This window comes from Prinia subflava, chromosome 20, assembly GCF_021018805.1.
Source record: "Prinia subflava isolate CZ2003 ecotype Zambia chromosome 20, Cam_Psub_1.2, whole genome shotgun sequence".
Lineage (NCBI taxonomy): Eukaryota > Metazoa > Chordata > Aves > Passeriformes > Cisticolidae > Prinia > Prinia subflava.
Window position 1 is genome coordinate 1,320,600 of NC_086266.1, and position 27,858 is coordinate 1,348,457.

Sequence of the window (27,858 nt, forward strand, 5' to 3'; positions counted from 1 at the left end):
CTGTAAAGCATTACATATGTACTTCAGTTTTTCAAAGATTTTGTTTTTCCTCTGCTGATGGCTCTAAAGTATTTGTCCAGAGGAAGAAAAATATTCCTTCATTCCTTCAGTACCAAAATATATCAGCGTTTGCAATTTACTGCAGGTATCTGGGTTGGTCTGTGAGGGAATAATGAGTGAATTTCTCTTTCTTTCTAGAATAAAGGCTTGGAAAACTTCTGATGAGCTTTACTTCATTAGGGTAGTGCTTATCAGTAAGAGCCCAGCAGAAGAGTCTTGTTAGCACTCCATACATGTGCAGCTAACCTAATAACAGATAAGAAGGAGTACTTGCTAAAGAGGAGAGGAATATGGTGAACAGAATATTTGATCTTGCAAGACAACGTCTAATGGGCTGAGTTGTTGTTATGTTGTTGCTGTTAACATTCCTCGGAAGCAGTGTCCTACTGCATTTAATTCACTTAAATTCTTTGATCACAATTTATTAAAATCTTCCTAGTCAATAGCATGGAGTTAGAAATGTTGCCTCTCTTGCACAAGGCTTGTGTTAAAAGCTAAACTTTGGTCAGGTGACAGTCCTGAACCTGTGTGTGGTCACTGAGCTGAGAAATGATTGTTGACCACTGGTAACGTTGAGGTGATGATTCTTAAAAGAGCTTTGCAGCCACTGAACTGCTGTGCAGGCTTGGTGTTCCTCCTCTGCAGAGCCCTGTGAACCTGATTGAACCTGTGACCTGCAAAACACAGTGTGCTCTTCACACTGCAGCAGCTGAGCCACGTCAAACTTAGCAGCAAGCTTGGATAATTTTTGTTTTGTATTTTCCAGCTTGTCTGTTCTAAAGTACAAAGTTAACTAGGCAGCCTCCTCTTGGATTATTTGTATTTTATTCATGAGCAGTGATGTCTCTTTGCTTAAATTTATATTTTTGCCAAGTCGAGTTTTGGATTTCAGAGGCTTTGCTAATGAGTATTTTCAGGTTTTCTTCTAAATTTTTCCCTTTTAACTAACTTATGTTGTAGATAGAGGTTGCTACAAACAGTGACAAGGTCAGTGTAGTTTACTTGTAATGCACTTCTATATTTTGACTCTCCCAACAATTACATTCTCAACTTTTCTCCACCAACAGCGCTTTATCCAGTATCTGGCATCCCGGAACACTTTGTTCAACTTAAATAACTACCTGGACAAAAGTGCCATGCAGGGTAAGGATTTTCCACTGAAGGAAATAACTCTGCTCCTTTTTTTCTCTGCCATGGTGCACACTAGGAGCTAAATGACATTTAAATGGAAGGGTGTTTTGATTTTTATTGCATGAGACACCAAAGAATGTCCAGCCAAGAATGCAGGCACAGGTAAAGTGAGATTCTGAGTTACCTGGGTGAGTGCTGGAAATCTGTCTGTAATGTATGTAGCATTGCACACACAGGTGTAAATTTTACAAAGTGAACTTCTGATGCTCATTAGAATAAACCTGATGAATTATCAGCACAATCATAATTTTTGTTGTTGCATTTTAAAGCCTCAGGAGTAAATATTTACTGTTAAGGTGCATGGAATGGTAACTAGAGTGTGCTGTATAAACAGGGAGAACTTCTTCAAATCTCTGATAAATCCTTTAATTACTTGCTAGTGATAGAACACATTTTTAGGTTTTTATGTGGCTTTTGAGGGATGGCAGATAAGTTAGCAAACTCTTCAGCATTTTACTAGGAATACATTCTTATTGTAATTTTAAGAACATCTTAACAAGAATGCTTGGTGCTTGCATGATGTTTTATGCTCAGTTCTTGTCTAATATTTTAATGTGTTGAGGTATTTATTCTCATAATTACAACAAATGCTTTCCTAATGTTAGCAACTTGGGAAGAAACTAATGTCACGTCTCAAGATTCTGGAAAGTGCCTAGGAATGACGTTTTTATGCAATCTGATGTAAAATAGGCTAGTAGGAGCAGTTTGTGAAAAGAACTGAAAAGCTGTACCCCTTCAAAATGTCTAACTTGCAAATGCTTAACTTCTAGGCTATGATATGTCTACCTTCATCAGGAGATACAGCAGATACTTGAATGAAAAAGCACTTTCCTATAGACTTGTAGCAGTTGACTTCACCAAAATGAAAAGAGGGTAAGACCACACTGCTGCTTCTGTCTGATCCTTCCCCTTGCAGGGGGTGGGACAAGGAGGAGCACAGTTCTTCTTGAGGCACACAGAATTGTGTTATTTTGGCCCTTTGAACCAATATTTATTGTTGAAACAAAGAAATATGTGCTGAGATCTGTGTCTTGTAAAAGTGTGTCTTTTACTCTGTAGGATAGATGGAGTGATGAGAACCATGAATCCTGAAAAGCTTCTGAAAACCCTCCCAATCATACAGAACCAGCTGGATGCACTCCTTGACTTTGATGTAAGCACTTTAAACTCTGTGTTAAGTAACACTCTCTCATTTTGAAGTGAGAGTTTCATTATTTGGTTAAATACTAATTTACTTTCTTATTGCTTTCTACACAGGCAAATCCAAATGAACTAACAAATGGTGTTATAAATGCTGCCTTTATGCTCCTCTTTAAAGATTCCATTAGACTTTTTGCAGCATACAATGAGGGGATTATTAATCTTTTAGGTATGTGAGAATTTTTTTTAGCTTTTGAATTTTGTGAAAGATATTGAGAAAACTGAAGAACATAGAAATCTCTGACTGCATTTCCTTAATAAATTGTCTCTGCTCTATTGCTGTTAAATGAAGCCTGTTTTAGTGACCAGGAGCAAAGGCTTACACACCCACTGCTGCCTGGAGGAATACATGTTAAAACACAAAGTGAAATGAGAGGGTGACTGGTGAGACTGAAACAAAAATACCACAAAGGTGCAATGAATAACCTTTGCAATTGGCCACCTTTGGTACCTGAATCTGCCTGAGCTGATGAGATGAAATGTAGGGTTTTTTTAAAAGTTATAAGCTCTTAGCAAAGCCTTTTCATTGCTATTTAAGCAAATTTATGGATGAAACCATCAGTTTGTTCTGTTAATGCATTGGTTTTTACTCAGTGCCATATTTGTAAGTATATAGGGCAAAACCACAAAAAGTGAAGGTTGTGATTGATGCTCCTTTTGGTAGGTAGTTCAGTATATGTAGCCACTTCAGTATCAAAAGGTATTGATACAGGGTCTAAAAAGGTAAATAAATACCAGGAATATTTTCAAATTATAAAATAATTTATCTCATTGCCAGCTAGTAAGCTGACCTTTTGAAAATATTCACCATAATACCTAGTTTAACAATTTGCACTGATTCACATTCGTTTTTAATGAATGTTTTCCTTGTAGTCTAATACATTGAAACAGAAAAATCAATGGTTTTATATTGACTGACATATTATAAAGGATTTCAGATATTCCTGTAAGCTTGAAAATCTGAATAGCTTTGAGTTACTGCTGTGTGTTCTCTTAGTGAAGCTTGTGTCAAATTAACTTCTATAATACTGTGTCAGCTTTTTGCTGGGGAGGGTGTTATCTTACAAGAGTTTTATTTGCCTCCTCAGAAAGATATTTTGATATGAAGAAGAACCAGTGCAAAGAAGGCTTGGATATTTACAAAAAATTTCTAGCCAGAATGACCAAATTGTCAGAGTTCCTCAAAGTAGCAGAGGTAAATAAATCTGTGTATAGAAAGAATATAATTTAGCTGTCTGTATTGGTACAGTATCAATATTCATAGAAACACCTTTAAAGAGATTCTTTGCTTTCACTATACATGAAGTATTCTAGAGATTAGGTGTTTGAAAGATTTTATATGCTTATTAACATGGAGTGGGATTCTTGGATATCCTTTTTATTAGCCAGACCACATAGTAAAGGATCATTATAAATTTTATGAATGCTCCAGAATGTATAAACTGATTATTACAGTCTATTTAAAGATATTTATGGGGCTCTCCTTTACTTTAAGTGCTTAAAAATTGAGAACTAATTTCAGTAAGCAGTGTGGCTGTTTCTAATTCTTCTAGCAGGCTTTTCTGCTTGAAAGTTAGGCTGGATGAAAAGCTGTGTTTGCATTGAGATGCAGTTTAATGCATTTGTGATTTCTAATGTGTGTTCCTAGTGAAACTAGTACCAGTTCAGAAAATCTGAATATCCTTTTTATACATAGCTTCTGTGTAACATTCAGACTCTGCTGGTTTATTTTCATTGTCTCTGCATGTAGTAATATACTTTTTTTTTTCATTTTTTTTTGTAAACCCAGCAAGTTGGAATTGATCAGGGTGACATTCCAGATCTTACTCAGGTCAGTGTACTTTGTATATTGATTAACCCAATCATTTTGTTCTCTGTGTTTTTAAAGGTTGGTGTGTATCATAGTCACATCCAACCCTACACTGGCTTCTTGAAATTAAATTTCATGTGTTAGCCATGAAGAATATATCTACTGTGAAGATTTGCCTCACCTTAATCAGTGTCTTTTTAATATGGAAATCAAACCTAAGCCACGAACTTCATTGTCAGTGGTGTTCATTACTGCCTACAGTATGATTTCCATCTGAAATCATGCATGCTTCAAAGCACAAATCTCTAATGTTCACTCCTGGCATTTAATATTAATCACTTTAAGGACTTGCCTGTGTGGTATAAAAGAAATACGACTGAAACCACCAGGGTGAGAGCAGGTAATGCCTGAAAACAGCGGTTTGAAGTTTTCTGTTGGTGTTTGATCTTGGCGTCAGACTTTGTCTTTTGGTTAGTACTGCAGTATTCAGCTGGGCTGCATTATGCTAATCACATTATACTAAAGTCTGAAGTTATTTATACCTCACTGGGTTAGTGTGCACTTGTCCACTTAATTGGGTCATTAGAAGGCTCTTGAAAGCAAGTGGGGGGTTTTTATTTACTGGGAATAAGGGTATTTAACTTCATTTTGCTGCTTTTTTTGTCTGAAACTTTCAGTGAGAAAATAATTAGTATCTACTGTGCTCACATTTTATTTCTAATAAAAGCTGTTCTGTTGTAAGTGCATTTATAGGAGAAAAGCAATTCTGACTGGTGGTAGACCTCAGCATCCTGTGCATTTTGGCAATTTCAGTGCCACTTCTAAACATTCCACTTAGACAGAAAATTTCATGGCATTTAATATGAGCTGAGTAATTGTACATCCATTTAGTGCCACTTCAAAAGGATTTGCTGGAATTTCTTAATACTGCCACTTTTGCCTGTTTCTGTGAAGAAAATATTTTCCTTTGTAGATGCCCTGTTTCACAGTGATGTTGCTTTCTGTTAATAGTTGTTCCTGTATCGAGTGAATGTTTTTTTTTTTCTCTCTGTATGGATGTTAGTCTGTCGTGTTTTGGGGATGTGGGGGATAGAGGTGAATCACCAAATGCAGCCTTTCTCCAGTCAGTGGCTGCATTAGCCCAGGTGTAATTTCTGACCTAAAACTGCCCTGTTTGCTCCAAGTCTGACACTTTTTGGATATCTGCAGTAGTGAGAAAGTTCAGAGGAGGGTACTGGATTGTTTGGTTTGGTTCTTGGGGTTCAGGGGGCTTTAGAAAAAGTACAGAATATGCATTTTCATACAAATCAGTTAGAGTGGCTTTGGGAGGAAAAAAAGACCAGGAAAAGCTTTCTGGAATTAGGGCATAGTCTCCTGTTACTAAGAATATCTAAGTAGCTGTGCCATGCAATGCTTTTTGCAAGCTCTTGTGCCTCCTGAAGGGTAAAAGTATGGGGAGCTTTGGTTTGATTGGGGTTTTGTTTTGGTGTTTTTGCTTGTTTTTGTTTGTTTGGTTTTTTGTTTGGGATTTTTTGTCCCTGATACCTTTCCAAAAGAGTATTTCAAAATGTCCCCTTTGGGATTTAGCTGTCTGGGTCGGACACTGAATTTATTCATGACCTGCTGTTGAGGTAACTGCTCTGTCTCAGCTTACCTTGCTCTACTTAAGAAATGTGAGCTCAGGTCTTCATTTTAAGACAAGCAGTTTTATGGGATGATTCTGATTGTCTTTGTATTTATTTTTTTCCCATCTCTTGATTCATCTAGCTTGAATTTGCCTTCAATGAAAGTGGGAAGCTAGAATTGTCCTTAGTATTTCAAAGGGGAGCTTGCCTGCCAAAGCCTTGTGTGAATAATATTTTCCTCTTTCCAGGAAATGCCTTGTTCTAGCTCTTGGTACAGAAGGGCTAGCAAGGGCAGGTTTGTTTTTCCTCCAAACAATGCCTGTTGTATCTGTTCTACCTCCTGAAAGTTGGCAAGTGGTAAGAGAGGCTTAGTGTCTCTGAAACCCTGCCAGGTGAGGAGGACTGAGCTGGTAAATAGATTTAAATTTTAGAAGTACATTCCCTTCATCTAAATCTGCAGGAGGAGTTATCTCAGAGTAATGGAGCTGGTTTATTGTACAGTTACATGTTGAATAGCTACTCAGTCTGCAGTGATGTCCTTGGGATCAGATTGGATTTGATTCTGTTTTATCAAACCTGACATCCTGCTGTTGTCAGGGTCCCACTCCCTTTGAGGAACCACCAAGATGGAATTTGGGTGTGTAGGATGGCAGCAAAACCCAAAGGCGCAATTACTGATGTGTGAGATTTGTTGGGGAGAAAACAAATCTGTGTGCTAAACAATGATGTGTTGATAGAAGCGGTGTTTTATAAATACTTTTAATTTTAGGCACCCAGCAGCTTGCTTGAGGCACTGGAACAGCATTTGGCTTCTGTGGAGGGAAAGAAAACAAAGGAGGTCTCTGCTGCCAGCAGGTGAGCACCCAACGAATTACAGCAGTGCCCATACTTAAGATTTGTCATTGTCATTCTAATGATTTTCAGGATTCAGTCATGTGTTCTTGATTTTTATTCCTAGAAATAGAAATGAAACATCTTGTGAGTAATAGTCTGATAGCTTAGCCACATTTGAAACGTAGGTTTGTCTGCCCGAGTCTCAGACAGACTTCTGATTTTGCTGTAATAAACCACTGAGCTGAGACCTTGTATATTTTCCTTTTTTCTTTTGACTTGTAACATTTTATAAGGTGTTTGAATTTTGATACTCTTCTTACCCAAGATAGGATGATACTTATCTGAATTGTTATTATGTATATATTCATGGTCTACCTCTAAGGCCATGAATTTACCTTAACCTTCTTCTAAAAGTTCTTCAGCCCCTCCTCAGAACAGCCAAATTAGCTTAGATGTGTTGTGCTGCAAGAAATTGTGTTGTTATTTCTGTCAAATACAGTGTCAGTATGTACAAAAATAATTCTGTCTGAATAATGAGAGATCTCCTTTGGCATAGACATTCTCCCCTAGAAACTTGGTAAATATTGATAAATGTACGAGGCTGAGCTGTATTCCCAATTTGCTGTCTTTTTCCTCAGATTATTTTTTATTTCAAGAATCTAAGGATTCACTGCCTCAATATTCTGTTCACATGTATAATGCTGTGTATTTCTTTGAAGAATCTAAGGATTCACTGCCTCAATATTCTGTTCACGTGTATAATGCTGTGCTTTTTTTGCTGTTACATAGTGCACAGACACTTTCTGTGCCTCTGCCATGGGAATAACGTTCCAGTCTAGTCTGGTAACTTTAAAGAGGAAAGAACTGCTGTGTCCCACATTTCCCAGTCCTGCCTGCTGGAACTGGAGGCAGTCACTCTGTGCCTCTGACACCCAACTGATTTTGGGGTGTCTGCTCTTATGCACCACAGACTAGGGGAAAAAGTGATGGGGAGGAAGATGATACACAGCTAGATAAGGCACTTGGTGATTAAACTGGAAGTGATGGATACCTGTCAGTTTTTTAATTTTTTTTTTTAAATTATTGCTCTTTTTAGAGCCAGTGCCCTTTCCAGTGCTGTTTCCACACTTGCCAATACAGGGATGTCATTCAGCAGGATGGATGAGAAAGAAAAGCAGCAGGCATTGGAGGAAGAACAAGTCAGACTGCAGGCACTTAAGGTAGGATGTTTTTAACAAGTTTTGTATTCCAAGATTTCCTCTAACTGGATAAAATAGTGCATGGTGAGGCAGCTTGCAAGGTCACTCAGTGTTTTATGTGAGGAATGTGAGCTGTGTAAGACATACACTGCTTGGACCAGTGCTGTAAAAATGCAGTGAACATACCTAGAAGGAGTGAAGGATGTAAACCTGAAACGTTGCACGTTGTCACACTGATTTTTGAGATTTTTGAGCCATGAAGAGGCTCATAAAGCAGGAAGATGATTCTTCCTGAACAAAGATCCACTGAGCAGTTTCTGAGTGACTGTGGAGGGAACCTGGAATGTGTGGCTTGACTAGAGGTGATTTACTTCTAGGCAGATATTGATTAAAAATAATTACTTAGAGCATCAAGTCTCACCTTGATTTTTACATGCTTTGTTAAAACAAATATTCTTATCTCTAATTTCAATTATTTTTCTGGTTTTAAGACTTTATAGAAGGGAAAGTTTATTCATTAAGACCATAATGAAAATTTTCTTTTTGGAAAAGGTCTCCAGGACTGAAATGCTAATTAATTAATAAGACTAAAATGTCAATTTTCTCTCTCACCTTGCAGGAGCAGCGATTAAGAGAAATCTCTGTAGTATCAAATTCCACTTCCACATCAGCATCCCCAAGCACTTTATCAGGAAAAAGTGTGAATACCACTATGGCTGTTGACCTCTTTGCTGCACCAGCACCCACAACAAATAGGTGAGAGAGATTTTGCTTTACAAAGAACCCAGAAATTCCTGCACTGACCTGTAGCTCCACAATCAACTGCAAAACTGATCCTGGTTACCTCTCAGGTACCTTCTGCTGATGTTCTCTTCATGTACCCACAGGAATTTTGCCATTAAGTGCTTAATTACCAGTTTGTTGTATCACTGTTGTTGATGGGCTGCTAGCAAATAAAGAGAAAATGAGATTTGTATGAGTGCCCATAAAAGCAAGAGTACAATGCCTGTTTCAGATCTTCATATTTCTCTCTCATTTCTTATTCAGCATGCCCAACCTTTCCAGTGATCTTTTTGATCTTCAGCCTGCGTTTGTTCCAACTGTGCAAAGTACTCCAGCTATATCAACATCAGCAAGCAGCGCTTGGGGAGGTGAGCTCATACCTTGATCTGACTGTCTAAATGAGAAGGGAATTCTTAGAATACAAGGTCCATTCTTAATTGAATCTGCATCTTAAACCTTAACTATTTTGCATCCAAACATTCATAACAAAATATGAAGTAAATCTGAAAATTCTGACAAACTTTGTTGAACATGTAGCATTAGTGTTGATGGAACAAAGGAGTGGAGCTGTTCAATAAAGGGGCCAGGGAGAAGAAATGTAACTAAAGATCAAAGAAATGGAACTAAAGAAAAATACTGGGAAATAAAACCTAAGGAGGGGTGACTGAATAGATCCTGGATTTGTATTTCCATTTAATTAAGCAATATTTAATATACTTCTCATTTAAAAGTATATACTTCTCATTTAAAGTTGGTAACTTTAGAGTTCTTGTAAAAACATTGTGGACCCCAGTTTCTTCACCCATCCTTGCAAAGAATTGTCAGGTTAGATGTCAAAGAAATGGCTTAAATGCCAGAAGAAGGCAATGTTAACAGCATGGTAAATGTTAGTATTTTAATAGGTGGAATTAATACTTTTATATGCTATTTAAAAGGTAGATTATTGAAGCCAAAAATGTAGTATCTGATTTCTTTGATATATTTTCTGTCATTCTCCCCCTCCCACCCAATGTCAATACCAGAATTATTTTCCCTAAATAGAGATCTGTTAGGATTTTTATCTGAAACTAAGAATTTGTATCTAAAATTTGTATCTAGATAATATCTATCTAAAATTTGTATCTAACTTGATCATTAGGTGGAATATTTACGATTTGACTTTGTCTAGAGATTCTCATATTCAATCATTTCAGTCTGTTTTTCTTTTCCATTATTTGTGCTCTGTCTTCTTTCCTTCACTTCTGCATCTGAAAGGTCCTTTCTCGTCCTCAAATGGTTGTGTTGGTTCTCCACCTCATCTGGACATCTTTGACATGAAGCCAGTTGAAGAAGCTGTAAAATCTGCCACCCCTTTCATCAATTCTTCTTTTTCCTCCAAACAAACAGTGGAACTGTTTAGTGGTAAAAAAACCAAACCCCCTGTAATTTATGTGCAACTGGAGATGATAATGCTAATAATGTGGGCCATGTAATCTTTTTGTAGTTTGGGCCAATCTTCACTTTTTATTAACAAGTGAAAGTGGTGCATTAATTCCAGATGTAGTAAATTATATGTTTCATTAAACGTTTATTTCTATAGTTGAAATAAACTATTATTTTGTTCTACTTGCCCAGTCTGGACATCCCAAGACTTGCAGCTGAAATCTGCTGATTTCTTTCAAACTGCAGCCTCCTTTCTCTTTTGTAATGGGCAATGCAGGAGTTACTTGGCTTTTCAAATCTGTAAAATAAAAAAAAACTATAATAGTAAAAATTCCTAATTTTTAACTGCAGACTTAATTGTTCAGTTCCTTCTTCCTTTTTATCTTTAAAACTGATCTTATTTTCTTCTCTCTTTTTTGCAAAGATGACTTTAGTGGTCATAAACCAACATATGCTTCTGTGTATCATCCTGTGACTGTTGATGGTAATTTGATTTTTTTGTTGTTGTTGTTTTTTAAAACTTTCTGGTTTCACTGAAATGAGTGATATTTATTTCATGGGTATATTTCATTACTCAACTTCTTTTTTTCAGGTTTTCCTCTTCCTTCAGCTTCTCCGAGTACCACCTCTTCAACAATTAATGTGGACTTTGATGCTGTTTTTGGAGGAAAGCCTGCAGCACCAGAATACAGGACTGCAAGTGGTAAAAACTGCCTTATGACTAATTTAATAATTAATTTAATAATTGTCCTACAGGCAAAAACTGCTTAACAATTTAGCATAATTGCTATTGCAGTTGGGAATGTAATAACTTAATATATTTGCAAGGTGATAATGGGCTGATAAGAGGCAATCAGTTCAGTTGTTAATTGTTTACTTTAAGATTAGCTCTGGCTGGTTTCATTCTCTGTGTAATTAATGACTGTTTCCTCTCTCTCTGGGGGAACAAACCTTGACCGTGGCCCTCTGGATGTCTCCTCACGGTGAGCTGTGTTCATTTTCCTTTGTGTTTCTCTTGATGTGTGGTGATTTCCCTCTGGCTCCATTCAGGGACACAAGTGCAGAACTGTCTGTGTTTCTTGAAGAATACCTGAGTTAGGGTCTTTCTCTTCTGTATAAAAAAATATTGTTGAAGTACAGTTAAAGATTCCTTTAGATTAGTAGGTAAAATATAGTATTCCATAAAAAATAAGAAGTTAAACTGTGCTTCTGTCAAATTCTTAAATACATCATGTTGGCCCTTGAAATATAAATACTCAAATTAGTGTTTTATAAAGAAAATACCTCCCTGGGCTATGGATGTTGGTTATTAAATGCAATGTAACTGTTTTGTTAACAGTTTTATTTTCTTTGTTTAGGTTTTAACTTTCTAGATGATGTATTGCAACCCACAGTACCACCACAAAGTCAAAGAGCCACTGTAGCCAGCCAGCAAAGTGGAAAAATTTTGGCAAATGACCTCGATTCTTCACTTGCTAATCTAGTAGGAAGTAAGTGAAGCTTTTAAAATTAACTTTCCTATTTGTTACTGAAAGCAAAACAAGCTTTTTTCCCCTCCCAAATTAAAATGCTTAAGGATTTTGTCTCTTTCCCCCCCCAGATCTTGGCTTTGGAGGAACTCCATCCAAAAAGTAAGTGCATATTATTATTATTTAAAGTGTATTTAAAATATTCTCACACGACTGTTTGATAGTCTCTGGCACGAACATGGCAAGGATCTCATCTCTTGAAACAATCTGAAATAACTGAGCAGTGCATTGGAACAGTGTGTTTGTGTCAGTCACCACGACACAGCCAGCCTTAACTTTTCAAGTATCTCACTTTAATTAGTTTTGCAATTGCTGTATTTTTATTGAAGGATTTTTTTTTACAAAACTATATAAAAGTTACATCAAACTCCAGCTAACCATTATAGGCACAGTGCAGTACTGGCAGTTCACTTTTAACACAAACAGAAGCCCCAGACTTCACATTTACTGGAGAAGAGATACATAAGTAATTACTGAAATTCTGAGTGTTTCTTCCTAGATTTCAGCTCATGTTTGTGTTTCCTGTCATGTTTTGCTCTAGCTGCTGCTTCTCCATGAAAATTAACACCATGGTTTCATTTTAGATCAGACATGCAGTGGTCTCAGCCTACAGAGAAAAAACTCACTGGAGGAACAAACTGGCAAGCAAAAACAAGCACATCAACCACATGGAACCCAGCTCCCTTACCCACTATTCCACACATGGTAATTCCTGTCCTGTGAAATCAACCTCTAGCAAATGCAAAAAATCAAATTCTACCAAATGCTGCTTCTCTGCTGGCATCAATTTATAAAGAACCACAGAGGCATTTGATACAAGGCTGGGGGTAGCAGGGAATGCTTGTAGGATCTCAGTGAATGAGGCAGAGATTTTAGCATGCTTGATTTCCCCTCACTGAAAAACTTGTGCATTAAGGACTTGCACCTCAAGTGAAAGGCTGATTTTTCTATCTTATCCTTTTGCTGTGCCAGAATGGAGTACACTATCCTGGATATGTAAGTCCATTTCTTGTAAATACATTGGTTCTTTTTAGTGCTGAAAAATACATATTTTTCAATATTTATTGAAATATTGTATTTATTACTAAATATGCATGGATTTCTCTAAAATGTAAAATTTTCTTGATTAAAGGTACCTGCTCCTATCACATACCCATTGACCACACCTCAAGTGCCTGTATATGGAATGGTAAGAAGCAAGATTGGTTTTGTGTTCTGAAAACTGAGTTACATCTACCAGTGAGTTCCATGTCATGAATTGTGATGTTCAAACCATCCTGAAAATTAACTATATTGCAATAGTGTGTGAAATCTGGTGTGTTTCTCACACTGCATTGGAAGAGATGACTCTGAGGTTGATACAGTGGCAGTTTTTAAAAGCTTTGATTTTATTCTCTATGTGTGTGTCTGTAAGTTTAATTTCTACCATATTAAAAATGCAAACAGATGCATCTGGTGGAAGTAGTTTGACTTTTCTATAATTGCTTTTGTGGGGTTTTTGTTTTCCTCACAGGTACCTCCTCAGGTTGGAGCTGCTCCTTTGATGGCACCCCATGCAATGATGTATTCACAGCCTGGTCTAAGGCCAACAAACCCTTTTGCACCTGTCTCTGAAACTCAGGTGAATGCTGCTCTTTAATCCTGTTAACATTGGAATTTCAGCCTTGGCAAGCACCCAAATGCTTCAGGAAAGCTGCTGGTGTATTTAAGTGAGGGATTCCTCAGGCAAGGGCAGCTTTTGCTGCTGAGGAGGCACATTCAGATGATGGGATTGCAGGAAGCAAGACAGTAAAAATCAGATTTTTACCTCTGTTTCAATACTAAGCAAACAGGAGTGGTGGAGGTGTGTGGGTTTTAGTCTCCCTGTGATATTGGTTTAGTCATTGTGACCAGACCAGTGTTGGAAGCTTTTTGAAGGATCAGGTGATGTGGGAGTGAAAAAGGCTCAAGAGATCACTCACACAGGATAAACTGTGCTTCTGTCACCCAAATACATTGGTCTTAATATTCTTTGGGTTTCTCTAAAGAGCCAAAACCTATAGACTTATAAGTAACAAAGCAGCCAAACAGATTCTTTATTCTAAAACTGGGAAGCCATTTGTTATGTAAGTGCATTAATATGTAATCTTTGTTTCACAGATACAGTTTATGTAGAGCCACCAAAGCAACAAGATGTGAGAACAACCAAATACTGGTAAAAAAATCAAAAGACTGAATTTCAATCTTTTCATGATGTATTCCTGAACAGGGCAACTGTTTATTCCCTGTATAATACAATATTACTTTGAACTGCAATGCTTTAGAGATTCTTGTTTATAACAGTCACTGCAGTGTGAAGTCATGTTTGTTTCCTGATTTGTTTTTTAACTGCTCAGCAGAAAATTGTATTTTTATTGAGGTTGACTCAGAAGGTGCAAGCTGGATTATCATGTTCAAAATCAAGGAGAAGGTTACATGATTGCTCTGCAACCTTAGTCATCAGTGGATCACCTTAGGAATTGACTGAGAATGTCAAAGCTATTTATTTTATTCATAAATTCTGTGGCTGTTGTAACCAAGACACAACACAAAATCAAGTTGAGCAATAAAATTTTTATGTGCTCTAATAAATACTCGGATAGAGCAATGCTTGCATTATCATCAGGCCAACATTGTGTGAAATCAGACAGCTTTGTCCCATCAGAACAGCTTCGAGTCATTTGCAAACCTTACAATGTGAGTTTGAAATGCTGTGAGTCAACAAGACACATATTCATAGATAGATAAAAATAACCAATTGTTCCATTGGTGTGTCAGCATTACAGGAGCTAAATAAAAAGAGCCAGCAAGGCTGTGATGGAGAAGGGGAAATGAGGATGTCCAGACCATGCAGCCTCCAGGAGGTGCCAGCAGCTGCATTTCCAGGGTCCCTGAGGTGGCACTGCCACCCTGGGCTCAGGACAGCCAGGGTTTGTCACAGGGACAGCACACAGGAGTCTTGTTAATAACTGCAGGAGAGGCAGCTCTCCTTCCTAAAGTCCACCAGGGCAAAGACTCAAACCTTGGATCATGCTGAACTGGCAGCCCTTTGGAAATTATCCAGCTGTAGAGAATAGCTTGGGCTTCTTTTTTGAAATAAGAACCTAGTTGTAAACCGTATAAAAATAATTATTTTTAAATGTGTAAATACGTGTAAACTTTTAGATAGTTGTTTCTTTGATGCTGCAGTAATCTTTTTCTTCTGTAGTGATTTCAAGGTAAAAATGCTACGTTAAGAAATCCGGACTCTTTTTGAGAGGAAAATCTTTAAAATCAACTGATTTGTGAAGTATTGCTGTTCACAATGGGTCAGATGTGTACAGACTTCTGGAACATATTTTGTACTTAAGAATCTTCCTCCAGAACTGAAATTGGCTGTGAAAATGCCTTATCTTGTATTTTTCACTGTCTGATAAAAAATGATAGCATTAAAAAAAACCCAATAGTTATAATTAAGCAGATAAAAGTGGGAACAACCTTTCCTCCAGAAATCTTGTGGCAAAATGCAATGAAAAGTTCTCCTGTAAAATTACTTCTAATAATGATTAATATTAAAGCTGAGTTTTCTATTGTTACAATAAATAGACCTCCAGTGATGTCTTTTATCCTTTGGAGAGTCTGTAATTGCAGAAATCTCTCTCACTCTCACCAGAAATGCAGGTAGGCTTAAGAATCTTGACAAACTCTCCTGTAGAGAATTTCTAAATTAAGCACATTCCTTCTGTTTTTCCAAATGTTTAATTCTGTCCAAAGAGTGCAAACATAGTATTTCTTAACCCTATGGTAAAATATTTTGCCCAATGAATCAAGACAAAAGATAAAACTCCTCTCCCCAACCCTTGATATTTGTAAATGCTAATTTCCTGGAAAGTGAAACCTTGCAGAAATTTAAAACTGTGTTCTTTGTATATTGATTTTTGAAAGAATTTGGAGCAGTATATGGTAGTTCAATGTTCAAGTTTGAATTACAAAGGGCTTCAAGCTTTAATCCACCTTTATTGGGTTGAACAGTTGTACAATTTTAAGCCAATGAGTTCTTCAGTGCCTATAGCTGCCCTCCACGTGGTGAGGGAGTAGATGCCATTTAGAATGAATCCTTGTGTTGACTGTTTATTTAGGAAACAGTAAAATCCATAGATTCATTCAGCAATCAAGAGTCTTGTGTTCAAACCAGACCAGTCCATGCAGGTATAAATGACATTAATGGCAGAAGTGGGAGTGCTACAAGCAGGCAGTTCCTAGCACTGTAAGCTGTTAGGTCTCTTTCTTATACTGATTTGTATAAGTAATAATGCATTATTTTAATAAAATATGCAAATAAATGCCTGGTAAGCAGTATATATCTGTTAAAACGTTATTTCAGAGCATTCTGAATGTGAATATAGCTGGCTCAGAAATGGATTTAGTACTGGATAATAGCTTGCACTACTTGTGATGTGCTCTGGATCTTTTAATGGTTCTTTTGGTCTGCTTTCTTGTAGCAAAGCTGTCTGATACCAGTTTATTAGTGTTAAAAAAGGAGAAACAGCCACAAAGTATGTTTTAAAAACTTTGTAACCTACCTTCTCTTGATGCTTCAAAACACGGCTTGATGGTGGTGAAGCAAAAATTGCTTTGTACCTTCTCTCTGCACACAGGTGCACAGGGCTGGCGTTTGCCCACCTCTTCCCTGTGCATACACATCAAATGGCAGAGAACGTGTTTAAATAACACCCATGAGAGGTGAAAACAAAGGACTTAGGAGCTGTCAAGGCTTTTATGGCTCTTCTCCATAAAAATAAAAACCCACTTTGAACAGCAAGGTTGTTCTTGAGGGTGACTGTGCCAGCCTGCAGAAGCTGCACTCAGTGGTTGTGATGAGTGAAGAGAGATGTACATAAATGTGACTTTCCTTCCAACTGCTCGGATCAGAATCATGCTCTGAACACTGCAGGATAACCAAGATATCTCCACGTGTGTGTGAACAAGGAGGACTTTGGTGTGTGCTGTACACTTGGAATTGTTGTACTTTATTGGGTCACTTGAGGCTCGCTGCCTGTGGTGGAATTTACCCCGTGGGGTGAAACCTGAGGGGCTTGGAAAGGTGGATGCTGTGAGGCCTCTTGGACTTGTACCTCTCTAAATAACTGGGGTTTCCTAATGTTCTCTACATGGAGTTTGACTTTGCCTCCAGGAAGTTACTGATTTTTTTTTTTTTTTTAATAAATTTTGGACATGTGTACTAGAAAAATCTCTGTTCTGTGCACATAGTGGTGGAATATTTGTAGGTAAAATAACAAGTGGACTTTTGTTTAAGGAAAAAAAAGACAAAACCAACAGCAAAAACCACACACAGAAAAGTAACAACAATAAAACTTGTGACTACAAGATTGAGTACAGGGTGTATCTATCCCCAGCTGGGTATTTTGATGTGTGGCAGGGATGGGGGGGTTACAATTAGAATAGAATGCACTGTGGATCGGTGCTGAATTTGTACATAAAAAGGAAAACTTTGTTTGGGGTGGTTTGTATTGTAAGGGTAACATCTAAAGGCACTGTATCAGTCGTTTATTTCCATTGAAAAGATTCTATTTTTGAGCAATGGAAGCTGTACATGTTATCATTTCTACATTACTGATAGCTAGGAATAGAGGAACTCGTTGCTATGACTCTGAAGATGTGTCTGACTTGTCATTGATGCAGATTCTCCTGATCATTTATTTAAAGAGATTGTAGTAACTGCTACAGTTACAACAGGAATTGTAACGTCACAACTTTCAGTATCTCAGCTGTGTATCCTTGTGATCCTCGTTCATCCTTTACCAAATGTTTGGCTGGAATCTCATCTTGGAGTAAAGACAAAATAGGTGCTGGAACAGATTTCCCTCACCCCAACCCACACTTTATTTATTTAATAATAGGTCTTGTTTTGTATGTTATGTTTTTTTCCCATAACAGGTTTGTGCCTTTTATTGGATATTTATTTAAAAGGAGCTATGATAATTTAGGTTGCTTTTTTTCAGATGTATTCTTGTACAGCTGTTCCTTTATGTGAGTTCCTTCATTTTATAAGAATACAGAATGTGTGGAAAATATACTAGCCACAAACTGGAAAAAAAATCTAAGGATTTATGTTCTATGAATAATTTTTTTAAAATAAGCCTAAGCACAAGACTGGCTGTGTCGATATTTTAATTGTGGAACTTCACAATTTGTTAATATGCAAATTGTTCATTTTTTAAAAAAACTGCTCATATCCACATATTTGATGAAACAAGTTTTGGAAAAAAAAATAAATAAACTTTGGCATATGCAAGGTGTGTGTATGTGGTGATTTTTTGTGTTTTCGGTGTATTCTGTAGTGCTGGTGTAACCAGGGCGGGATCAGGGTGTTTAAACTCTCCTGTCCCTGCTCTGTGGGCACCGGAGGAGGCTCCGGGGAGTGCCCAGAGCTCCTCCAGCCCCAGCCTCGCCATTCCAGCGGCCTGCAGGGCTTGGGGACAGGCTGCTCCCTCTTTCTAAACCACAAACTCTGCTTTTACTAGCTGCGTTCTGGTTTCTTCAGGTTTCACAGATCTGCTTTCACTTGTGAGCTTGGGCTCTGTCTGTGACATTTTCCTCTCCGTGCTGCACCCTGAGGGCTGCAGGGCTCGCACCGCTGCCTGCAGTGTGCACACAGGGCCGGCACTGCTGCCCATCCTTCGGAAATGGCTCCTGTGAACTGCCGCAGCCATCGCTCCCCTCTGCTCTGTTTGGTGTGTCATCCACGCTGTGGGAACGGCAGCGCAGCTGCCTGTGGAAACAAGGGCGCTCCCTCCGCAGGCAGCAGCGGAGGGTGGGATAAGCGACATCGCCTTGGCGGGCCAGGGCAAGCAGGGAGCCCGCAGTTCTGCCGGCCCGGGCAGCCGGAGCTACCGGCGCCATCCCTTCCCCTGCCCGCCGGAGCCTTCCTTCCTCTTCCGGCCGGAGCCTTCCCGTTTCCGGCCGGAGCCTTCCCGTTTCCGGGCACGCCCCCTCATTAGCATGAGCCAGTGGGCGGAGCCACGGCCCCGCCCAGCCCCGCCTCGCGCCGCTCCGCGCTGACGCAGTGACGCACTGACGCAGTGACGCACGGCCCCGGCGTCCCGGCGCACGCCGCGCATGCACGGTCCGTTCCCAAATGGCGGCGGCCGGAGGCAGCGAGGCGGCGGCGGCGGGCGGGCGGCGCGGCCCGCTCGGCATCCCTGAGGCGGCGTTCGTGGTGAGTGGCGCCGGGCGGCCCCGGGGCGGCGTTCCTGGGGAGCGGGGCGAGGAGCGGGGGCTGTGCTCCGTGAGGCGGCTCTGAGGCAGGCGGGCGGGCGGGCGGGGGGCGCGGGTGGCGGAGGCGCTTCACGGCCCGGGTGCTGCGCGTTTCCCGGGTGAGCTGCCCCGGTGCGGTGCCGTGCGGGGAGCTGCGCTGCCCGCGGTGAGCCCTGGCGGGCTCGGGGCCGTGAGCAGCGCGCTGTGGGAGCCCCTGCACGCCCTGCCCGGGGAGCGCCTGGCCGCGCCCGCAGAGCGCCTTTCCCCACACGCTCCTCTCTTCCCGAGTGTTAAACTGCTGAGGCGATTCGCTCCTCACAGCGCCCGTGTGTTCCTGAAAACCAGCAAATGTGCATCTTCTGGAAAACAGGCCGAACTCGCTTATCCAACTTTAAAAACTGATGTGCTGGGCATTTGGTGGTTCTGATGAGCGGTTGAAAAGCAGGAATCAGTGACTTACGCAGTGACAGTCTCACAGTCATCTGTTCATTTTCGGCTCTGAGCTCATGCCTGGTACATGGCCTTGATTGCTGTTTTATTTCCTTTGATCGATAATTATCGATCAGAGTGGCTGTACCTGGCTGCCTTGGTGATCTCAGGAAGTGCTGGATGTCTGCCCCATCTGATACAACTGCTTTTATAGAAATAAATCGGTTTGACTTGCATTTTGGTGTTTCTAGATGTGTCTCACCTGGGCACAGGGCCTGAGCAGGTACAGTGCATTGACTCTCAGAGATCCAGCTCCTCCTTTTCCTTTAACAATAATTAGGATCTGGCAAACCCTTCCTGGGCTGGCAAACCATTGCTCTGCCAGCTGCCTTCCTTCCATGCCTGATGGGAAAGCAGAGTAGATGGAGGTGAAAGGGAAGGGCCGTGAGTGCCCTGTGGGACCCCCCTGGTGCTGGCAGAGGGGAGCCCGTGCTCTGTGCTTCTCTGCAGTTCCTCACGACCTTAGGGATCTTCATCACCCCTGATCTAAACACCTTGGAAGGACCTTAGGGATCTGCATCACCTCTGATCTAAACACCTTGGAAGGTCCCTAACTCTCAGTTCTGAGAGCTGCTCTGGTCACGTACAGGTGTGACTGCAGAGCAGAGCCTCAGTGCTGATCATGGAGTACTCGGATGTAGATAATAAGATAGACTTTCTTTTATTCAAAATCAGCCTGCACTCAGAAGATATAATGTTATTCTGCTCTGGGAAGTTATAATGGTATTCTGCTCTGGGAAGTTATAATGGTGTTCTGCTCTGCAGGGGGAAAATACTGCTGTCTTGAGGGTAGGTTTTACTAGAGCATTTTTTGCTTCAGAAAATAGGATTCTATTTCAAAAATATTTAAAGACTTGCTGACGTCTTGCTTGGCATTTCCCCCATGTGCTGCATGGGCAGCCTTGCTGTGGATCTTGTCTTCAGAGATGTTTTGTGTAAGTGTCCTGGTTCCTTAGAGGCTCTACACACAGCTCATGGTTCACATCTTCCCTGAGGCCGTTGTTCTTGTCCCTCTCCAGGTTTCAAGTGATGTTCAGCACTCATAGAGTAAATGATGTTAAGACACAGGGTTTTACTGCATTACAAACTCTCCAAACAGAACTTTCGGCTGTGGTGGTTTTGAGCTTTGCCCAGGCATTTCCAATAAAATCCCTTCTTGTTGTGCCCTCTTGAGCAGGTGTGGGGGTGCAGTCTGCAGATACCTGTCCCTTGTTGTGTGCACTGTCCCCAGGGGATGAAGCTCTGCAGAGAGAGCCTGCAGCTCTTTATTTGGGTCAGCACTCAGACCGTGGGGACTGCGCTGTCCTGCTGCATTCCAGGGCTTCCACAGAGCATCCCTGAGCCTTGGCTGAGCCTTGCACAGCGGGGCTTTGCCACTCGCTTTCCTTCCCTCAGAGATGAGTTCTGGCAGGTCCTTGCAGGTCCTGTGAGTGTGCTGAGAGTTCTTCAGCAGAGCTGCTGGGGAATAACCACGAGTCAGGGCTCCTGGTGGCTCTGACAGGCAGCCGGGCCTCAGAGCTGCAGAGGTGACTGTGCCTCAGCCCTGCACATGGAGGTGGCACAAGAGCCCGACCAGCTGGAAAACCCTGGGGGTAAATCTGAGCTCAGCTTGAACTGGGACAGTACGAAGTGCAAGGGGATCACCACTGTGTGGGGGCCTGGATTTAATTCTGGATTCACTTCCCAGCATCCATTTTTCAGGGGGAGGTGGATTGTGTCCTGTGTGTGCACAGAGGGGAGCTGAGGCAGGCTGGGGGCAGCTGCTGCTCACTGCTTTTCTGCCTTTGCTCCCTGCCCCAGGTGCTGTAAGCGAGCAGAGCTTCCACAAGAGGGAGTTTCATTCCACAGTATCCTCAGGCCTCGCTTGTACAACACTTTCCCAAACATAATCCTCGTTTTCTTTGTTGAAGGCTTCTCTAGGAGCTTTATCCAGAGGCAGGAATGCTTCCTGGACTGTGGGGTAGCTTGAGGCACTTTTCAGGCAGTTTGAGGTGTGGTCTCTTGAGTTTGGATCTACACCTGACAGTGCTGCCTGCTGCAGGTTGTGGAGTTCTTGTTGTGCTGCAGATTTCCTTAATGATAAGGAAGGCAGGGACTTCTTCAGTAATCTGGTAATTAATTAATTAATGCAAGTTTCCTTAGCCAAGAGAGTTAAGGCATCCTAGTGAGGGGGAGCAGCTCCATGTCTGATAGCACTTCAGTAACATATTGCAGGTTTTTTCTGGTGTGAACTTCTGGGCTGGAGACAGCAGGTTCAGAAGGAGCAGCCTGTGGGGGGCTCCCATCAGGTTTTACTGAGCTGTGGGGACAAGGGCAGAATTCCCTCGGTGGTGTGGGGTGAGCAGGAGTTGAGTGTAAATGGTGCTGAGGCCAGCAGTGTGTTTACCCCTGGCCTGGTGTGCTCTCAGGAGCTGTTCTGGGCGTTCTCCCCTGCACACCAGCTGCCTGCTGGGGCTCTGAAGGAGGCAGGATTGACACCCTTGCCTGCTTTTCCTTTCTTCTGTGCAGCTTCCCCTGCCAGCCCCGTGGCCCCCAGTGAGTGCTGGGGCTGCTGGAGCCGTTCTCTGCAGGTTTCTGTGCCTCCCTGCTGACTGCAGGAGCTCCAGGCTGTCTGAGCAGACACCTCAGCCTTCCCCCTCTGCCTCTTTCTCTGCCACAACGTGCTGGATCAGGCTGACCCTTTTCCTCCATCAGTTTTATCCAGAACAGTTCCCAATCTGCTCAGGCACAGGGCAGCTCTGTCCCTGCTGGACAGGCAGGTTTAGCCACGGGCACCCACCCCTGTGAGACATCAGCCAGGGCTGAAGCACCCATGTACCCACAAATGTGGTTATGGAATAATCCTGGCACCTATCCCTTAGCTCCCTACCAAAAAAAAGCAGGGAGGGGGAAATGAAGAGATGACAAAGAAAAGAAACCAAATCCTTTTGTACTCCAGGCCAGAAAAAAGTGTGCTTGCATTTCAAACCCCCCCAAATGCAGCTGCAGTAAGGTGACAGCGTGTCTGTGTCCAGGATTGCCATAAAACTCTGCTAACACTGAGGGTTTCTTTCTCCCCTTAAAGGAAGATGTAGATTCTTTTATGAAACAGCCTGGAAATGAGACAGCAGATGTAGTTCTTAAGAAGCTGGATGAGCAGTATCAGAAGTATAAATTTCTGGAACTTAATCTTGCTCAGAAGAAAAGGAGGTAAGTTGTAATTTTTGCAGAAGTGGGAAATGTTTAGCACAATTCTGGTTTTTTTTAATAATAACTCTAGTGGCCAGGAAGGCCATGGGGATCCCAGTGCCAGGGAGAGCTTTGGCTTGAGCAGTGCAGAGCCCTGTGGCTCTCACTGTCCCTGCACCTCAGAACAAACCCCCTGTTCTGTTTTACCTGCTGTGGTTTGGACACATTTCTGCTGAGCTTTCCCTGTCCTCTGGGAGATTACAAATGTGCAAAATGCACCGTTTTAGTGAGAGGGGCTCTGTTGTGTTGCTTTGTTGTGATGTGGAGGCTGAAGGGGTTGCTGTGCTCCATCGTGAGGGGCAGGTGAAGCTGGAGCTGAGCTGCCTTGACAATGCCACGTCTTTCAAACTGTGTTTGTAAGCTGGAAAAAAGCTGTGAACAAGTTTTAAAATGGAGGGTGGACTGTATAATAAAATCACTTGTTTAGCAAACTTTGTGTCTCTGTAAAATATTAAATCATGACTGTTGTTAATTCACAGGCTAAAAAGTCAGATTCCTGAAATTAAACAGACATTAGAAATTTTAAAACACATGCAGAAGAAAAAGGTAAATTATTTTGAATATCTAATGAGTATGAGAAAAGCTAACTGCCTTTCCACCCTGACAGAACACATTGCAAGAAATGTTTTGGAGAGCACACTTAATATGCCTTTATAAATAACAGAATTATTTTTAAAGGTATGTAGTACTTTTTGAAAGCTAGTAAAAAAAAAAAAGTTAATGTTTGTAATGCAAACTTCCTTTTTAATAGTGTATAGATTGCAGCTAAGCTTTGACTTCATCTCCATTCTTTATAGAGATTTCTGTATTGTTTTTAAATGTATCTTTTCAAAATGCATTATTGTTGGAGCTCTGACTTTAATGTTGAAGTAAAGTTACATAAAATTCCACACAAGTTAATACTGTACCAATGGCAGAAAGCAGAAAAGTGTGCTCTTTATTCTAAGTTTTATGTCTTTGACATGTTTCCAGTGAAAATTGCAATTGTAAGTTTTATCATTTGCCTTAAGGATTCCACACATCCAATGGAAACCAGATTTTTATTGGCAGATAATCTCTACTGCAAAGCTTCCGTTCCTCCTACGGATAAAGTGTGTTTGTGGTTGGGGGTAAGTGAAATGGAACTTTCTCTGAAACTGTTCCAATAACTCACAAAGGTTTGTGGCAGAGTTCTGGTTGCAGTTTGGGTTCTGGTGATGGTGCATGGGGGCAGCAGAGCCCATCTGGCCAGGGAACTTTGGTGTATTATTGAAGATTTCCTGTTCCATTTTTCCTTTGGTTCCTTCAGAGTTGTCTTTCTGCTGGGTTGTTCTTTCCAAAAAGCTCCTTTGTGTTTGCCTTACCATTTCTGTCACTTTTTGGTTCAATTTAACATCCAGCATTGCCTGGCATGGGAATGTGGCCAGCAAATAACTGAGTTTGGCCAGCAGCTCCCCATCTTCTGGATGTTATTTGTATTGAGCATTGTGCTTTCCCTTTTCATGCACCTTTTTAGGGAAAGGTGGATTTCTGTTGCTCAGGGATCTGCCAGCATTCAGAGTGGGCTTTGCACTAAAGCCTGGTGGGATCAGCATTCACAACCCTCATTCCTAAGCACTTAAGCAGTATCAGGTTGGAGTATTTTGTATTTAGAGGCTTCATTATTTGTGGAGATTACCCTGCTGGTGCTTATTTTGAGACTTTTAAATCACGGATGTTCCTAAATCCCAGTGTGGCTGCCAAACAAAACCTCTAGGTTAGGACACAAACGCTGTTGACACATCCAGACTGATTGGACAGTTGCTCCCAACCTCTCCCACTTCTCTCATAAAAAGAAAAAAATTCTGATACCTGTTGCTATTGGGAGATTGTCTTCAGAATTGATAAACACTGACTTTCATGGAGGCTTCTCTGGTGCATTTTCCCCTGATGCTGCTCTTTAATCTCATCCTGTGATAGTTTCTTACTGAAACAGCCACGTGTGGATTAAAAACCACCCCCAGCCCCTCAGAGAGGATTTGTGTACCTGTTGTATCTTTAATACCTGTAGTAGCTCCCGTTCCTGACAGTGCCAGCTGCTTGTCAGCGTTCCACACAGAGCCTGAGGTTTATCTGGAATCTTAAAATTGTTCCTGGAGTCGTGTGGCGCCTGAAAGGTGCTGCTAAGAAATGTAAGAAGGGTCTTGGAAGGGTCTTTTCACTTTCCAAATGCAGTGGGGATGAGATGCTCATACCTGAAGGGCTGATTGTGACCCACAGGGCAGGAAATCCCTCCGTGCTCAGCTGTGGGAAGAAAACTCCTTTAAGGCACTGGGGGAGGTCAATACTCAGGGACTGAAGGGGTGGAGGCCTCCATGGAGTCAGACATTGCCTGTCCTGAGTCTTGTCTTGTCCTGTCAGGACAGCCTGTTGTTAGCATGATTAATTATGCTTAAAATATGTTGTTAGCATGATTAATTAAGCCTAAAATATGCTTGGTGTGGCTTAGTCCTTACAATGCAAGAGTAAGAGCTTTAATCAGTCTTTCTTTTTTAGGCCAATGTGATGCTTGAATATGATATTGATGAAGCTCAGGCTCTGTTAGAGAAGAATTTGTCAACAGCCACAAAAAACCTCGATCTTCTAGAGGAAGACCTGGATTTCCTCAGAGATCAGTTCACCACTACAGAAGTCAGTATCCTTTTATTAATGTGGGGGAGGAGATGAATGTGAAAGGCACCATCCAGGCCACATCCAGCTTTCTGATGTGTTTTTATCTGCTGCCCTCACAATTCTGTGGCCTGTGAGCTTTGCTGTCCCAGCAGTGAAGTGGAACATTTATTGTGTTTGCAGGGCCCAGCTGGAGGTCGGTGTGTGACAGGTGACAAAACTGCAGTGGTGGCAGCCCAGAGTGGCTGCAGAGTGAGCTGGAAGTGTGGATTTATGCCAGGGGACCACCCTAAAGCTCAGGGACCCTTCCTCCAGGGCATGGAACTTTCCTTGTTGCCTTTGCAGCTGCCCCCGAGCAGCACCAGCCCTGCTGCAGCAAGGCTTGGGCAGTGCTCAGTGCTTTTTAAATTTCTTTGTGCTGTCCTGAGCCACCTCCTGGGTGTGTGGGGCTGTTTTGTATAAAAGTTTCTAGTTAAAAGCTGTACTGAAGCATTAGGTTTAGTTTAATGAAGGCCCAGCTGATTGTTCTTGAGCTTACTGCTGCAGGAGTTTGGGATGCCCTGAAGAATCAAATTCAGCTGATAGGAGCAGCTTGACTGAAACGAGCAAAGAGTGAGGCAGAACTCAAATTGTGTTTCTCTGCCAAATCTGTTTGGAGGTTTTTAAAGTAATGGTATAAATACTGCAGTTACCAACAGTTACCAGAGTTCCTGGGAGCTGAAGCTTTGCCCCCAGTCAGCCCTTTCATTAAATACTTTCTATACTGGCTGGTGTAACTAAGTGGCCAACTCTGGAACCTGCTTTTTCTCCTTTTTAAAAGTCTTTTTTTTCCTTTTTTCTGATAGCATGAGCTGTTTCCTTAATTCCACACCCTCAGATATGGCTAGAGTTTATAACTGGGACGTAAAGAGAAGAAACAAGCAAGACCCTTCCAAAAACAAAGCATAGTTTTTCCAATTTTAAATGTGGTTTCAATTTCCAAGTATTTTTTATTTAAACACCCCCAAACATCATTCAGGACTGAGTTACTTTCAGCATTTCAGTAACTGGTAAAATATATAAAAACTAATGGTGAGCACCATTTTATTTATTTGTAAACTCCAAATTTGGTTTCATGCATGCTTCATGAAATGAATTATTTGAAAAGGCACCACACAGTCCAGCAAGGGATGTGGTATTTTGATCAGACCAGTCCTCATAAATCAATTTGTACCTGGCAGCCTGTGTGAAGAGCAGAGGGGATGGATGAAGGGAGCCTGATGTGTTCACAGGCTCAGGCAGTGCAGGGGTTTGTTCCTCACCTCAGAAGGTGATGGAGTTCACTCTGGCTGGGCTGGGGAGATGTGCAGCTCTAGGAAACAGCAAAAGCAGGAGGGGAATGTGGGGTTTGCTCAGCCTGGGGCTCTCCTGGGTGGGCTGGGAGCTGCCTGAGCTCTCAGCACTGCACAGGCACCAGCCCTGCTCTGTCCTGACAGGGGGGAGCAGCACGGGGCTGTCAGACCTGCAGCTCTCACCTGTTTTTCATACCTGAGCACACCTTGGGTGTTCCTGGAGCCAGAGCCCAGAGCTTGAGAGGCTCCACTGCCACCCCTTGGCCCAGAGGTGCAGTTCCAGTGGCTGAGCACAGCCCCCAGCATGGCTGACTGGGACCTCTGGTGCTACAGCTGGAGTTTATTTTTGGTCCTTACCAAGCCTTGCGAGATTGTTGCCTCTTCCCTTTGCAGTTTCTTTCTAAAATGAAATGCTCAGTGGTGATGTCAGTGGCTAATAATCACATTCTGTGACTGAGAGCACAGGTCTCACTGCAAAATAAATGCAAATGTTAACTGTTCGATCTTCATGTAAGAAACAATATACCTGTAAATTTTTTGTACTTTTATTTCATGATATTAAAATAGTAAAACTAAACAGTTGTGGCAAACAGCTGTTTTTGTGCATCTTTCTTTGTAAGAAAATCATGAATGTGATGTGTTATCTTCTCTTTCCCTCCCCTAAGTGGCGTGGGGTGAAAAATTCCGTGTTAGCAGCAGCTGTGAGCAGTGTGTGGTGTGAATGGAGGGGCTGTGAGTCAGCACATCTGAGCTGGGGCCTGAAAGCAGCGATGTCCCAGCCCTGGGGCTGTCAGGGAAGGGCAGGGAGCAGGGAATGCTGGCACTGCTCACCCGGGAGTGCCTGGGCACAGCTCCCCCTGCCCCGGGCCGGTTTCAGGGCTGGTCCCAGTGCCTGGAGCTCTGCCCTGCTCCCCAGCAGGACGTGGGGCTGGTCAGGCTGCAGCTGCTCTTTCCTTTCCCAGCATCAGCAGTGATGGAGAGGCAGCTGCAAACGCAGCCTGATTCTCTTACAGTTTTTTCTTCAGTTTGGATTAATGAGATCCCAGCGGGCTGCGCTGCCCCCACAGCCCCGGCTGGTCCTGAGGCAGCCCTGCCTGCCTTTGTTGTGCAGAATGAAACGAACAGTTCAGCATTTCTGCACAGCAAAAGCAGAACCGAGCAAAATCAGCGCCGTGTGCCCTGCCAGGACCCTGCTGCTGCTGGCAGAGGGGACAGGGTGACAGCCTCGGGGCTGAGGTGGCCGCTGTGTCCTGG

At 41.8% G+C, this 27,858-nt stretch overlaps 1 protein-coding gene across 4 annotated transcripts in view; it reads left to right on the plus strand.

Annotated features, from left to right (window-relative positions):
• The window catches only part of VBP1 (VHL binding protein 1), a 33,719-nt gene extending 6,521 nt beyond the window's left edge, over positions 1-27,198 (plus strand). The window contains exons 3-25 of one of the 4 annotated variants that reach the window (XM_063416911.1): positions 1,128-1,203; positions 2,022-2,124; positions 2,311-2,404; positions 2,509-2,620; positions 3,540-3,646; positions 4,241-4,282; positions 6,656-6,741; positions 7,817-7,940; positions 8,539-8,675; positions 8,967-9,070; positions 9,957-10,103; positions 10,549-10,608; positions 10,717-10,827; positions 11,498-11,614; positions 11,725-11,755; positions 12,238-12,358; positions 12,786-12,842; positions 13,167-13,274; positions 22,482-22,606; positions 23,125-23,191; positions 23,656-23,754; positions 25,160-25,298; positions 26,151-27,198. In XM_063416911.1, the coding sequence (XP_063272981.1) occupies positions 1,128-1,203; positions 2,022-2,124; positions 2,311-2,404; positions 2,509-2,620; positions 3,540-3,646; positions 4,241-4,282; positions 6,656-6,741; positions 7,817-7,940; positions 8,539-8,675; positions 8,967-9,070; positions 9,957-10,103; positions 10,549-10,608; positions 10,717-10,827; positions 11,498-11,614; positions 11,725-11,755; positions 12,238-12,358; positions 12,786-12,842; positions 13,167-13,274; positions 22,482-22,606; positions 23,125-23,191; positions 23,656-23,754; positions 25,160-25,298; positions 26,151-26,221 (2,238 nt within the window). In that variant the 3' untranslated portion in view covers positions 26,222-27,198. Of the gene's footprint in view, positions 1-1,127; positions 1,204-2,021; positions 2,125-2,310; positions 2,405-2,508; positions 2,621-3,539; positions 3,647-4,240; positions 4,283-6,655; positions 6,742-7,816; positions 7,941-8,538; positions 8,676-8,966; positions 9,071-9,956; positions 10,104-10,548; positions 10,609-10,716; positions 10,828-11,497; positions 11,615-11,724; positions 11,756-12,237; positions 12,359-12,785; positions 12,843-13,166; positions 13,275-13,792; positions 17,967-18,745; positions 18,891-22,481; positions 22,607-23,124; positions 23,192-23,655; positions 23,755-25,159; positions 25,299-26,150 lie in introns of those variants that run through there. The other 3 variants (XM_063416909.1, XM_063416908.1, XM_063416910.1) reach the window with 3 other exon arrangements.
• Positions 27,199-27,858: the final 660 nt, after the last annotated feature.